Source organism: Oncorhynchus gorbuscha, linkage group LG26 (genome assembly GCF_021184085.1).
Source record: "Oncorhynchus gorbuscha isolate QuinsamMale2020 ecotype Even-year linkage group LG26, OgorEven_v1.0, whole genome shotgun sequence".
NCBI classification, from domain to species: Eukaryota; Metazoa; Chordata; class Actinopteri; order Salmoniformes; family Salmonidae; genus Oncorhynchus; species Oncorhynchus gorbuscha.
In genome coordinates this window covers 26,597,077-26,612,439 of record NC_060198.1, presented here as the reverse complement: position 1 = coordinate 26,612,439, position 15,363 = coordinate 26,597,077, and the positions used below count along the sequence as shown (strand labels likewise).

The following is a 15,363-nucleotide window of genomic DNA, read 5'->3' as shown; positions in this document are numbered from 1 at the left end:
TTATTCGTAGCCGTTTATTTACCACCACAGAACGAGGCTGGCATTAAGACCGCTCTCAACCAACTCTATAACGCCATGGGCAAGGGAGAGGGTGCTCACCCAGAAGCGGCATTCCTGGTGGCCGGGGACTTTGATACGGGAAAACTTACATCCTAGACCGCCTTTACTCAACACACAGAGATGCATACAAAGCTCTCCCCTACCCTCCATTTGTCAAATCTGACAATAATTCTATCCTCCTGATTCCTGCTTACAAGCAGAAACTAGAGCAGGAAGTTCCCGTGACTATCTACTCAATACGGAAGTGGTCAGATGACACGGATGCTACACTACAGGACGGTTTTTCTTGCGCGGACTGGGGTGTGTTCCGGAATTCATCCAATGGCATTGAGGAATACACCACCTCAGTCATCGGCTTCATCAATAAGTGCATCGATGACGTCGTCCCCACAGTGACTATGTACATGTCCCAACCAGAAGCCATGGATTGCAGGCAACATCCGCATCGAGCTAAAGGCTAGAGCTGCCGCTTTCAAGGAGCAGGAGACTAATCCGGATGCTTATAGGTCCCGCTGTGCCCTCGGACGAGCAATTGGGCAAGCAAAGCGTCAATACAGGATGAACTTTGAATCTTACTACACCGGCTCTGATGCGCGTCAGATGTGGCAGGGCTAGACAACTATTACGGACTACAAAGGGAAACCTTTGTAAGCGTGAGCTGCTCAGTGGCAATTAACCCTGAAGCATGCACAAGAGCATCAGCTGTTCTGAATGACTGTGTGATAATACTCTCGGTAGCGGATGTGATCAAAACCTTTGCAGGACAGCATTCACGAAGCTGCTGGGCCAAACGGATTACCAGGACGTGTACTCAAAGCATGCGCGGACCAAGTGTCACTGACATTTTCAACCTCTCCCTGACTGCGTCTGTAATACCTACATGTTTCAAGCAGACCACCATAGTCCCTGTACACAAGGAGGCGAAGGTGACCTGCCTAAATAATTACCGCCTCGTGGCACTCAAGTCAGTGGCCATGAAGTGCTTTGAAAGGCTGGTCATGGCTCACATCAACAGCATCCTCCCTGACTCCAATTCGCATACCGCCCCAACAGATCCACAGATGTCTCAATCGCACTCCATACTGCCCTTTCTCACCTGGACAAAAGGAACACCTATGTGAGAATGCTGTTCATTGACTGCAGCTCAACGTTCAGCACCTGACTGAACAACTCCCTCTGCAACTGGATCCTGGATTTCCTGATGTTCCACCCCCAAGGAGTAAAAGCAGGCAACAACTTGTCTCCCACTCTGATCCTCAACACTGGGGCCCCTCAGGGGTGTGCACTAGTCCCCTCCTGTATTCACTGTTCACCCACGACTGCTTGGCCAAATACGACTCCAACACCATCATTAAGTTTGCTGACGACACAACAGTGGTGAGCCTGATAAGCACAGACGATGATTAGATGGCCTATAGGGAGGAGAACTGGCAGTGTGGTGCCATGATAACAACCTCTTCCTCAATGTGAGCAAGACAAAGGAGCTGATCGTGGACTACAGGAAAAGGCGGGCCGAACAGGCCCCCATTAACATTGACGGGGCTGTAGTGGAGCGGGTTGAGAGTTTCAAGTTTCTTGGTGTCCACATCACCAACGAGCTATCATGGTCCAAGCACACCAAGACAGTCCTGAAGAGGGCATGACAAAACCTTTTCCCCTTTTGGAGACTAAATATTTTGCATGGGTCCCCAGATCCTCAAAAGGCTCTGCAGCTGCACCATCGAGAGCATCCTGACCAGTTGCCTGGTATGGCAACTGCTCGGCATCTGACCATAAGGCGCTACAGAGGGTACGGCCCAGTACATCACTGGGGTCAAGCTTTCTGCCACCCAGGACCTATACAATGGGCGGTGTCAGAGGAAAACCCATAAAATTGTCAGAGACTCCAGTCACCGAAGTTATAGACTGTTTTCTCTGCTACTGCACTGCAAGCGGTACCAGAGCGCTAAGTCTAGGACCAAAAGGCTCCTCAACAGCTTCTACCCCCAAGCCATAAGACTGCTGAACAATTTAATAAATCATATTGTGTTACTTTTTATTATAACTTTTTATTTTAGTCTAGTTGGTAAATATTTTCTTAACTCTTCTTGAACTGCACATTTGGTTAAGGGCTCGTAAGTAAACATTTCACCTTAAAGTCTACACTTGTTGTATTTGGCGCATGTGACAAAGTTTGATTTGATTAAGTGATCATGCCCGAGAAGCCTGTGTTTGGAGGATATATTGGCATGGGTGTTGTTCGTCGAGGGCTGGCAAAACAGTTCCAATTAGAGGTCGACTGATTAATCGGCATGGCCGGTATAATTGGTGCCGGTTTCAAGTTTTCATAACAATCGGTAATCTGCATTTTTGGACACCGATTATGGCCGATTACATTGCATTCCACGAGGAAACTGCAGTATGTTGCTAGCTAGCATTAAACTTATCTCATAAAAAAGCAATCAATCTTCACATAGTCACTAGGTTAACTATACATGGTTGATGATATTACTAGGTTAACTAGCTTGTCCTGTGTTGCATATAATCAATGTGGTGCCTGTTACTTTATCATTGAATCACAGCCTACTTCGCCAAATGGGGGATGATTTAACAAGAGCACATTCGTCAAAAAAGCACAATTGTTGCACGAATGAACCTAACCGTAAACATCAATTCCTTTCTTAAAATCAATACACAGAAGTATATATATTTTTTAACCTGCATATTTAGTTAAAAGAAATTCATGTTAGCGGGCAATATTAACAAGAGAAATTGCCACTTGCATTCATTGCAAGCAGTCAGGGTATATGCAACAGTTTGGGCCGCCTGGCTCGTTGCGAACTAATTTGCCAGAATTTTACAGAATTATGACATAACATTGAAGGTTATGCAATGTAACAGCAATATTTACTCTTAGGGTTTCCACCCGTCTAATAAAATACGGAACGGTTCCATATTTCACTTAAAGAATAAACGTTTTGTTTCGAAATGATAGTCCCTGGATTTGACCATATTAATGACCAACGACTCGTATCTCTGTGTTTAATATATTATAATTAAGTCTTATGATTTGATGGAGCAGTCTGACTGAGCGGTGGTAGGCAGCAGCAGGCTCGTAAGCATTCATTCAAACTCTACTGCGTTAGCCAGTGGCTCTTAGCAATGCTTGAATCACAGCACTGTTTATGACTTCAAGCATATCAACTCCTGAGATTGGGTTGGCAATACTAAAGTGCCTATTAGAATATCAATAGTCAAAGGTATATGAAATACAGATGACACGTCATAATAACTACAACCTAAAACTTTTTAACTGGGAATATTGAACCACCATCATATGTTCTGAGCAAGGAACTTAAATTTTAGTTGTTTTTTTTACATGGCACATATTGCACTTTTACTTTCTTTTCCAACACTGTTTTTGCATTATTTAACCTCTTGGTCCTACCTGGCACGCAGGCGTCCCATCTAGAGCTCTGGAAATGCAAATGCGCTACGCTAAATGCTAATAGTATTAGTTAAAACTCAAACGTTCATTAAAATACACATGCAGGGTATTGAATTAAAGCTACACTCGTTGTGAATCCAGGCAACAAGTCAGATTTCTAAAATGTTTTACGGCGAAAACATAGCACATATTTATGTCAAACCACCACCGCAGACATAGCTCATTAGCATAGCCAAGTAGGAAAAAATATGCAATCAACAAACGCAGGATTTAAAAAATAATAATTTCACTAACCTTTTGAAATCTTCATCAGATGACAGTAATATAACATGTTACACAGTACATTCATTTTTTTTCAATAATCTGCAATATATATCCATAAATCTCTGTTTACAATGACGCATCGTTCAAAAAATGCTACTAAAATGTCAGGAGAAATGAAATAGCTCCGGCAGATAACGTCAGCTAACAAGGAATACACATCATAAACTTTAACTAAATATGCATGTTTTACATATGTATAGGAAGATACACTTCTTCTAAATGCAATCGCTGTGTTACATTTATTTTTAACGTTTCAGTTTGCGTTTACTAGGCTATACTAGGAGTCGGCGCTCCAAATGTATCATTATGCCTCCTCTATCTTGGAGTAGACAGAAACCCAAAATTAACACATAAATATTCCCTTACCTTTGCTGTTCTTCCATCAAAAGACCTGGAAGGGATTATACTTACCAAAACAGCGTTTAGTTTTCAAGTCTGCGTCTTTCGGTTCTCAAAATAGCCACTTTTCGGTCGAAATGTAGGCAAAATTCAAGTGGATGCGCACCAAAACGTCGAAATTATATATTATATGTCGAGTAAACTTGTCAAACTATGTTCATAATTAAGCTTTAACATGTTATAAAGGTGTACAGCAATTGTGAGGACGAAGCGAAACACACACGTCTTTTAATTGATCCTGAAGAAAAGAGAGAGCGGGAGCAGAGCGCGCATAAACGTACACTTTTTTTCCGCGTGACTGAGACCTTTCGGCGCGCTCAACGTCTCGTGAGCGCGCGATTGTCACATTGAGAAGCCCCATTGAAAGCAGGCTTCGCGCTGAACACGTAGGAACTGTTCCCAGAGCGGTAGTTGTTTGGGAAGGCGTTTAAGATGCCGTCAAAGTTGGGCCAACTTTTTCCATGACGAGAGATTTTGGGAGAATGCATGCCCTGAGACTTCTGCTTTACATAGAGACAAAATTTAAACGGTTTTAGAAGCTTTAGAGTGTTTTCTGTTAGATAATATTTTTTATATGCATATATTAGCAACTTTTGACAAAAATTTATCCTGTTTTATATGGGTACCCAATTCCTCCAGAAGGGGCAGTAAACAGGGCTAGGCTTAAGAGGTTAAACCAAATTAAGCATGTTTCATTATTTATTTGAGACTATAAATAGATATTATTTATGTATTATATTATATATTAAGTTAAAATAATTGTTAATTCAGTATTGTTGTAATAGATATTTGTAATACTGACAATCTACGCACGTATGCGGGGGCAAAGATCGTACTGTTTGGGGAAATTTCCTCTGGTCTGATGAAACAAAAATAGAACTGTTTGGCCATAATGACCATCATTATGTTTGGAGGGAAAAGGGGAGGCTTGCAAGCTGAAGAACACCATCCCAACCGTGAAGCACGGGGGCGGCAGCATCATGTTGTGGGGGTGCTTTGCTGCAGGAGGGACTGGTGCACTTCACAAAATAGCTGGCACCATGAGGATGGAAAATTATGTGGATATATTGAAGCAACATCTCGAGACATCAGTGAGGAAGTTAAAGCTTGGTCACAAATGGTCTTCCAAATGGACAATTACCCCAAGCATACTTCCAAAGTTGTGGCAAAATGGCTCAAGGACAACAAAGTCAAGGTATTGGAGTGGCCATCACAAAGCCCCGACCTCAATCCTATAGAAAATTTGTGTCAGGACTGAAAAAGCGTGTGCTAGCATGGAGGCCGACAAACCTGACTCAGTTACACCAGCTCTGTCAGGAGGAATGGGCCAAAATTCACCCAACTTATTGTGGGAAGGCTACTCGAAACGTTTGACCCCAAGTTAAATCATTTAAAGTCAATGCTACCAAATACTAATTGAGTGTATGCAAACTTCTGACCCACTGGGAATGTGATGAAAGAAATATAAGCTGAAATAAATAATACTCTACTATTATTCTGACATTTCACATGGGATTTTTACTAGGATTAAATGTCAGGAATTGTGAAACTGTATGTAAACTTCTGACTTCAACTGTGTAGTATGTATGTATGTATGTATGTATGTATGTATGTATGTATGTATGTATGTATGTATGTATGTATGTATGTATGTATGTATGTATGTATGTATGTATGTATGTATGTATGTATGTATGCTAGTTGTATGTATGTATAATTTGCACACATGACTGTAAGTCGCTTTGGATAAAAGCGTCTGCTAAATGGCATATATTATATTTATTATATATTATGTATGTATGTATGTATGTATGTATGTATGTATGTATGTATGTATGTATGTATGTATGTATGTATGTATGTATGTATGTATGTATGTATGTATGTATGTATGTATGTATGTATGTATGTATGTATGTATAATTTCTGAATCTGCCAATTTAATCGGTATCGGCTTTTTTGGGGTCCTCCAATAATCGGCATCGGCGTTGAAAAATCATAATCGGTTGACCTCTAGTTCCAATATATCCTCCAAACACTGGCTTCGAAGGCATCACTTTTATACAACGGGTTACCAACAAATTCAAATAATGATTTGCTTGCTACCCAAGCCGGCTGTTCGTTCAGTTCGGTTGCCAGAGACTCGGCCCAGTCGTTCAGTCTTTTTCTTCTGTGTCTATGGACGCTACCCAGTCGTTCATTCTAAATGTTACATTGCCATACTGGCTGGAAACCTTCTTATCCCTAGCTAGCAAACTAAGGCTAACTTACAGTGCAGCCAGAATAACAACAGTAGCTGCATTTGTTTTAAACTGTTTTCTAGTGACAATTATTTGGACACATCCATAACAATGAGCTCATGAGGTGCAATTTCACCTGGAACATTTGCTCTCTCGTCAGGAAACTATTGTTCAGAGAATCTAGTCAACAACACAGCTAACACAATCACTTCAAACTGAAACTGGAAAGACTGCAAACTATCTGCACTTTATCTTTTTACCTTTTCTCAATTTAAATGGCTTTGTTTATATCATTAAAATGATACCAACCGATTCGACTGGCTGAGAAACGCTGCCTGCCTGTCTTGTCCCGACTCCTGACATGTTCTTTACTACGAGACACCTGTGGTAGCCATGCTGGTTAAGTGTTCATTGATTCACAGTGTCACCAGCAAAGCACCCCCACACCATAGCACCACCTCCTCCATGCTTTACAGCGGGAAATACACGTGTGGAGATCATCCGTTCACCCGCACCGCGTCTCACAAAGACACGGCGGTTGGAACCAAAAATCTGGACTCCAGACCAAAGGAGACATTTCCACCGGTCTAATGTCCATTGCTCGTGTTTCTTGGCCCCAGCAAGTCGATTCTTCTTATTGGTGTCCTTTAGTGGTGTCTTTGCAGCAGTTTGACCATGAAGGCCTGATTCACACAGTCTCCTTTGAAAAGTTGGTGTTGAGATGTGTCTGTTACTAAATATTTATTTGGGCTGCAATTTCGGAGGCTGGCAACTAATGAACTTATCCTTTGCAGCAGAGGTCACTCTGCACCTTCCTTTCCTGTTGTGGTCCTCATGAGAGCCAGTTTCATCATCGAACTTGATGGTTTTTGCGACTGCACTTGAAGAAACATTCAAAGTTCTTGAAATGTTCTGTATTGACTGACCTTCATGTCTTAAAGTAATGATGGACTGCCGTTTCTCTTTGCTTATTTGAGCTGTTCCTGCCATAATATGGACTTGGTCTTTTACCAAATAGGGCTACCTTCTGTATACCACCCCTACCATGTCACAACACAACTGATTGGCTCAAATGCATCAAGAAGGAAATAAATTCCACAAATTCACTTTTAACAAGCACACCTGTTAATTGAAATGCATTTCAGGTAACTACCTCATGAAGCTGGTTGAGAGAATGCCAAGAGTGTGCAAAGCTGTCATCAAGGCAAAGGGTGGCTACTTTGAAGAATATAAAATATGTTTGACACTTTTGGTTACTACATGATTCCATATGTGTTATTTCATAGTTTTAATGTCTTCACTATTATTCTACAATGTAGAAATTAGTCTAAATAAATAAAACCCCTTGAATTTAGTAGGTGTTCTAAAACTTTTGACCGGAAGTGTACGTGCCTGTGTCAGGTCTAAACTGCCACTACAAATAATCACTTACGTGTATTAAGAGCAAAGTCATTTTCAGTTTGAATATTGCGCCTTAAAAAGCCACGGTATTCCTTACAAAAAGGCTTCATTGTAACGTTTTGGAATGTTCATTCAAATCGTTCAACCGAAATTGTTACTAAATAACATGTTCGGGGGAAACAAAACCCTTGAACTTGAACTCACCTCCGGTGTTCGTCTGCAAACCCAGCATTCTGGTTTATAGGACATTCTGTAGGAAGCAGGTACCACCTCAACCTGGGTGGGCCTCTGTGTGGCCAACCACAAAGGGAGGAGGGTTGTCTGGGAACGTGTGGTTGGTTGGATTGGTGGGGCTGTGGGGGCTCCATGTGGTTAAATAAAGCAACTCCACTAACGTGTCATTACATTGTTATTAAAGAGCACTGCAGACCCAGTACTGCGTAGTGGGCTCCTTCTTCCACAGCATCTGTGTTAGGTATATATTATGTTTGTTTATGTGTATATTATTATATAGTAGCCCTTATGGATTTCCATTCCAGGCATGATTGTGTATGTACTATGTAGTCTAAATGGCTACGTCCCAAATGGCACCCTATTTCCATATATAGTGCACTACTACCCCCTATGGGTCCTGGTAAATAAAATAAAAAGCAGTGCACTTACAAGGGAATAGGGTGCTGTTTGGGACACCCTAAATGTCTCTCTCTCTCTCTCCCTGTCTCTCTATAGAACTGTGCCGAGAGGTTCCAGTATAAGTACCAGCTACGCTCCCACATGAGCATCCACATCGGACACAAGCAGTTCATGTGTCAGTGGTGTGGCAAGGACTTCAACATGAAGCAGTACTTTGACGAGCACATGAAAACACACACCGGTGAGACAGAGAACACACGCAGCTGTTTACACTCACACACTCACTGAGGAATTTGTTTGACACAAACGTGCAATTACAAAGCACACCCTCAAGGACCTATTCCTATAAAAAGCCTTTTGAACTTTTTCCTGTCATCAAAATGTTTTGAAGCCAAACATTCAGACACTAGTCTTCCAATAATGTTAGAAGCCAGACCTCTTCAGTCTTTAACATTTGGAAATACTCCCTGACCAAAGCCATCCCATTTACTGGAGAGTCTGCATGGCCCTCAGTCTTGATCCCTAGTCAGCCAGTGAGTCACCGTAGATGCTCTATAAAAGGAAATGAACGGGGCGTCCCAGGACGAGCGGTACCGAGACCTCGCCCAGTCTACATAATGAGAGGGTGGCAAAGCATCAGTGGTGCCTCTCCTCCATGTCTACTTCTAATGACTACCCTGACGCATTCTATATTACATCTTACATTTTCTCTTCTGCCGCAGGCCTGTTATTTTTCAGTCTTTTAAAAAAAATGTAATTTCTCCCTCCCTAATGTGGGCGGATTCCCTGCACTCTGCCCTGGTGGTTATTTTTGTATGGTGTAATTATTTGACCCTCTCTCCCGGCTGCCGCTGACCAATTTGGCCTCCTGTGGTCGGAGACACACCCAGTGATGCCTTGTCCTACACACTCTTCTTCTTCGTCCTTCTTTCTTTCTTCTTCCCCCAAAGTTTATCCTTTCCTCTGGAACTTACCTACTTTACAGAAGTTGCAGAACATTAACAAAATGGCCCCAGTATAATTTGTCACGATTAAATGATCCACTGTCATACTGTAAATGGTTTACCGGAGCCTCTCAGGAAAAAACATGCAGCTCAGATTAAAGCCGAGAGTTGCTTTGAGTGTGCTGTGAATGAGTGTACGGGGGTGGTAACGGGCACATTGAATGAAAGGGTAATGAGAGCAGCTCTCGAATGATCAGCCGCTGTTCATTTTCACATCTCATCCCAAAGTGTGAACTGGCATCGCTGAGTGGGTGGCTAGACAGCAATGACCACTAATACTCTCCTACAGGGACCTTAACTTTGCAATCAGACCAGATCTTCATGAAGTTCAGAGCACTTTAATCAGCACAGGACTTAAGTGTTGCCAGGTTGTGTATTATTCTTCTCATGCATGAGGTTCTGTGACGTGTGAAAGTTCAACTAATTGGGGTGATTTAGTCCCTGACTCTCCTTTTGCCTCTCTCTCCTTTCTCGCCGTCCCTGTCCCCTGCAGGAGAGAAGCCGTTCATCTGTGAGATCTGTGGGAAGAGCTTCACCAGCCGGCCCAACATGAAGCGCCACCGCCGCACCCACACAGGAGAGAAGCCCTACCCCTGCGAGTTGTGCAGCCAGCGCTTCCGCTTCTCCAACATGCTCAAGGCCCACAAGGAGAAGTGCTTCCGGGTCACTAGCCCTGTGACTCTGCAGGCCAGCAGCCTCCCCCTGCCTCTCCACCTCTCTGCCCCCTCCTCATCTGGCCCCGGCCCGGGCCTCGCTCCCTCAGCTGCCACCACCTCCGCCCCTCTGGGCCTCAGCCCGGCAGGAGGGGCTCTTCCCCCACGCGCCCCCGTGGGACACGCCAACTTCTCCCACCTGCACATGACCCCCTCTCACCATCTCCCTCACCACCACACGTCGCAACAGCAGCAGCACCACCCCGGCACGCCCCAGCAAGCACCCCCTCTCCCCCACCACCACCTGCCTGTGCCCCCTGTCTCTCCTCCCCCCGCCCTCTTCAAGAGCGAGCCCCTCACCCACTGTGGGCAGGAGGACAGCAGCTACCTGCGTTACATGGCACCGCAGGACAAAGGGCCTGGGGCCCCCCAGCATCACTGAACCCTATGTGGGCCCTGGGCTCCAGGCCTGCCTGCCACACCTCGATTACCCCCACCCCAACTCTCCCTGGCCCCTGGTGTAGAACGGCCCCTCGAATACTGATATGAACATGACACTCACAGCTCAGTACACACCAGTGTGTGTGGGAGAGCGTGAGGGATACAGACAGGTACACTTTCAGTCTACACTTTAGATAAGTGAGTGACCCACTTAGCTAAAGACACAAGTCAACTGACACAGATTTTTACAACCTCTTTGCTCATATCTTTTCTTGTGAAAATATTCTTCGAAAATCCTGTGTTCTTAGACAACCTGCCTCCCATGGTAGAAGGCTGTGTGTGTGTGTACCGGTATGTGAGTTATCCCTTGTTTGTGTCCATTTTATCCTCTCCACTGACAGCTGCTAATGTCATTATTCTACTAGTGGTTCTTTATCCAGGTAGCGGATCAGAACAGATCCATTTCATCAACTTAGTCCTTCGCGTCGACTGACTTTAACAACGGTTGCACAATTCGGGGGAGTTGTAAGTCCTGGTCCTAAGGCTAACCTGTTTACCATCCTGGTGTCAACTTGGTCTCCCACTGTCTCTCCCTAAGGAATTCCACACTGGCTCTACCAGCAGTAGGCCAGGAATCACTGCCATAGGTCACAGTGGGGAGGTTAGAAAACGCCTGTTAGTGCTACTACTTGTCTGTTGCAACAGAGATTCTGGTTAATTGGTGCTTTCATTGCAGTACTAGACATATTTCTTATACACAGGCTAGATCTCGTAACATCTGGAGTGTAATGTAACAGTGTGTGGGATTGGTTGTGTTGTTGTTATGCAGTTCTGGGATTTGTCTTCTTGACTGACATGTACAGCCTTAGAGCTGACACAAGGTTAGACGTTCCCAACAGAACAAACGTGATGAACCTGAACGTGCTGTCATATATACACACACACACTTCAAAAAGCAGTACGTCATCACTGGTCTCACGTCACACAAAATGCTTGTCAAGAGATTATTTTATTTGTTTGTCTTCTGTAATCAAAACCGTTCAAATACCGCCACTGTGACGGGTTTTCACATACGACCCAACCTGGACCTCGCATGTCTCTTCTGTCTCTCTTTCTCTGTCTCTCGCTCCTCTGTCTCGCTCGCTTGCTTTCTTTTTCTCTCTCTCTCTCTCTCTTTCTTTCTTTCTTTCTCCGTCTCTCGCTACTCTGTCTCTTCCCCCGCTGCTGCTGCTGAGATAATACGGGTCACCCTGTAAAAGGTCATTAAAACACAAGGTTCTGACCTTTTCAGCACAACTCTGAACTGAAAAATCTGTATTTTTATTCCAACCAGCCTATCTGCCACAGCTTGGTGTGGAGCAGGACACATTTTGTTGTTGTAATGTAGCGGTTTGTTCTCCTTAGTGTTACATATACTGTCTAAGGTTACGCAAACATTGAGGCCCTATCTCACACGTTGGCAAATAATGATGAATCAAAACATGTTGAATGTTGCCCTAGATGTAGTGATACAGGCTAACGGTTTAGCGATCAAATGTGTTATTTTCTAGTGCTATTTTCTGGAAATATGTTACATTCAGTTTCAGACTGAAGAATTGTTCCCATCTCGCTCGGAACATCCTGTTGAGTGATCGGTTGGAGGATTATGTCTAACATGCGTTTCAATTTCTGGTGTTGGATACATTTACTCAAGTTGTACATTTACTCAAAGAAATCACGTTTGCATTATGTAACCTTTTTGTTGTGTGAATGTTCTCGCTGTCCCATTGTATGACGTTCTGACTGTCCGGTTGTTGTTCGTATTGATGAATGACCGAGAGAGATTCTGTCTTGTCAGATTGTTGGTAGTGGGTTGTAGGATGTTGTCCACCCCCACCCCACTCTTCTCAGATAAGACTGAGTGTTGAGGAGCAATGTTAAAGTGTGTGTTTGTCTCGGTAATGGCAAAATGGAACCCCTATGGTGCTGTTGTAACAAATGCTACCATTACACAGCCTGGCCCTGGCCATATTCTGTCTGTCGTTCAACTCTCTGGGTCTCTCCCTCTGCACTCCCTGCTAAAGCCGTGCCATCTGTTTGAAAGGGGGTTCTGAGGTTGATTTTGTACACACACAAGAATATGTCTGACATGTTTCTGTGGATTAACACATAATGGGTATAGCATAGTGGTGGTTCAGGCTGAGTAGTGGATCAGGTTACTGTTTGTATATTGGGAGAAACTGAAGAGGAACAGTAGCATCCATTAGCAAATCCCTGTACCACCTTGAGTTGCGGGTATTTGGCCCATTGGATTTGGTTGAACAGATGCCCACCCTCTCGAGAGCTACAACCATTCTGCCATTACTGTGGGTCTGTTAGTTGGGCCTCAGTATCAGCTTGACCATGAGTTACTTACTGTTTTTCATGGCGTTTCAGTATGAGGCTTTTTTTCTTTCTTTTTTTTTTAACGTTGGTTTTAAAAAGCTTTTCTATTTGTGTGTATCCTCTGCACTTTACTGCTGCGTGAGCGAGTCGCAGTGAAGGGAGGGACTGACAATGCATTGTGTGAGTGAAGTGATGTGTTGGTTCATGGAGGAGGGAGGCGGTTGGTTAGGTGAGTGGCCGTTTGAGTAAGGAAAAGGAGGAGAATCAATCTGGAGGTGGATAGCGTGGAAGGGCCATGGCAAAAGGAAATGTTTTGTTTAGTTCATATATTTGTTTTGTTTTTAAATTCCTGTAAGTCAATAGACTGGCTCTAATATGGACTCCCAAAGAGTGATCGAGTAGTGTTGTTCCTCCTGCTTTGGCGATTTTTTTTTTTTTTTACACTAGCCCCTCCCTGCTTCATCTGATCTGAAATACATTGAGGTGTTTGTCTGCCTCATATCCAGAGGTCCCTCTTTGTTGTGTAACATTTTCTCTTCCGATTTACTGTATGATTCTCCTCCTTTCAAATTTGTTATATAGAATGCACTTTTGACTAAAATCCTGGCTAGTTAAGAAAAATAACAATGTATATTCTTTAAAGATGTAAAAAAAAAAAAAAATCTATATACTTTTTCCCCTCAAGTATTTTTAACCACTTAATGTAGCATTGCATATTTTATTATTGTGAGTATCTGGTACAAAATTGTGCAGCTTTATACTGTCCTGGGTTGTTTTTTTGCTGGGGGTGGGGGGGGTTGTTTTGTATGTTTGTTTTTGGAGATTGAGGAGAAGTTGTAATGTTGGGCCTTTTTTTAATAATGTACATTTAACGGACTCTGCTAACTTTCAGAAGTAAAAAATGAGTAGCCATAATTATCACATATTTGTGTGCTGTCGTGTGTTCTTCTCTGTCAGATCCTATGTGGTATTGGTAGCTTCATGTGCATTTGAAAACTAATCTTTGCATTAACCTTTCTAGCACAGGCGTTCTGCTAGCGGAACCCCTCGACAACATTTTACTGAAGGCAGCGTGCGAAATTCAAAAATATTTTTTTGAAATATGTAACTTTCACACATTAAACAAGTCCAATACAGCAAACGAAAGATAAACTTGTTTTTAATCTTCCCATCGTGTCCGATTTCAAAAAGGTTTTACAGCGAAAGCACAACATATGATTATGTTAGGTCAGAGCCCAGTCACAAAAACACACAGCCATTTTTCCAGCCAAAGATAGGAGTCACAAAAAGCATAAATATAGATAAAATGAATCACTAACCTTTGATGATCTTCATCAGATGACACTCATAGGATATCATGTTACACAATACGTGTATGTTTTGTTTGATAATGTGCATATTTATATCCATAAATCTCAGTTTACATTGGCGCGTGACATGCAGTAATGTTTTTATTCCAAACATCCGGAACATTATGGAAAAAGCATAATCTGAGTACGGCACTGAAAGCCCAATCCAGCAAAAGAAATATCCGCCATGGAGTCAACAGAAGTTAGAAATAACATTATAAATATTCACTTACCTTTGATTATCTTCATCAGAATGCACTCCCAGGAATCCCAGTTCGACAATAAATGACTGATTTGTTCCATAAAGTCCATCATTTATGTCCAAATAGCCACTTGTTGTTATCGTGTTCAGCCCAGTAATCCATCTACATGAGGCGTGAGCACTACGTCCAGACAACAACTCGAAAAGTTCCGTTACAGGTCGTAGAAACATGTCAAACAATGGATGGAATTAATTTTTAGGATGTTTTTAACATAACTTCAATAATGTTCCAACCGGAGAATTCCATTGTCTGTAGAAAAGCACTGGAACGAGAGCTAACTCTGTCGGGACTGCGCGTCACGAGCCTGAGACACTCTGCCAGACCACTGACTCAATCAGCTCCCATTCCCCCCTCCTTTATAGCAGAAGCCTGAAACAAGTTTCTAAAGACGGTTGACATCTAGTGGAAACGTTAGGAAGTGCAACTTGACCCCATAGACACTGTGTATTCGGTAGGACAAGCTTTGAAAAACTACAAACCTCAAATCCAACCCGGAAGTGGGACATCTTTCTCAGGATTTCGCCTGCCATATGAGTTCTGTTATACTCAGACATCATTCAAACAGTTTTAGAAACTTCAGAGTGTTTTCTATCCAATGCTACTAATAATATGCATATGTTAGCATCGGACCGAGTAGGAGGCAGTTTACTCTGGGCACGCATTTCATCCAAAAGTGAAAATGCTGCCCCCTATCCCAAACGGGTTTAATGGTATCCTGTTCTCACAGCTAATGGAATCAAATGTCTGTCTCAGCTAGGGCTGCACAATTATTTGAGTTATTATCGAAATTGCAATATGTATATCG

General features: G+C 43.0%; 1 protein-coding gene across 2 annotated transcripts in view; it reads left to right on the top strand.

Annotated features, from left to right (window-relative positions):
* Positions 1–14,081, top strand: part of LOC124015608 (zinc finger protein 652-like) — a 28,731-nt gene extending 14,650 nt beyond the window's left edge. For both annotated transcript variants that reach the window (XM_046330957.1, XM_046330958.1), the window contains exons 5-6: positions 8,581–8,725; positions 9,982–14,081. In XM_046330957.1, coding sequence (XP_046186913.1) covers positions 8,581–8,725; positions 9,982–10,583 — 747 coding nt within the window. In that variant the 3' untranslated portion in view covers positions 10,584–14,081. The remainder of the gene's footprint in view (positions 1–8,580; positions 8,726–9,981) is intronic.
* The last annotated feature ends 1,282 nt before the right edge of the window (positions 14,082–15,363 follow it).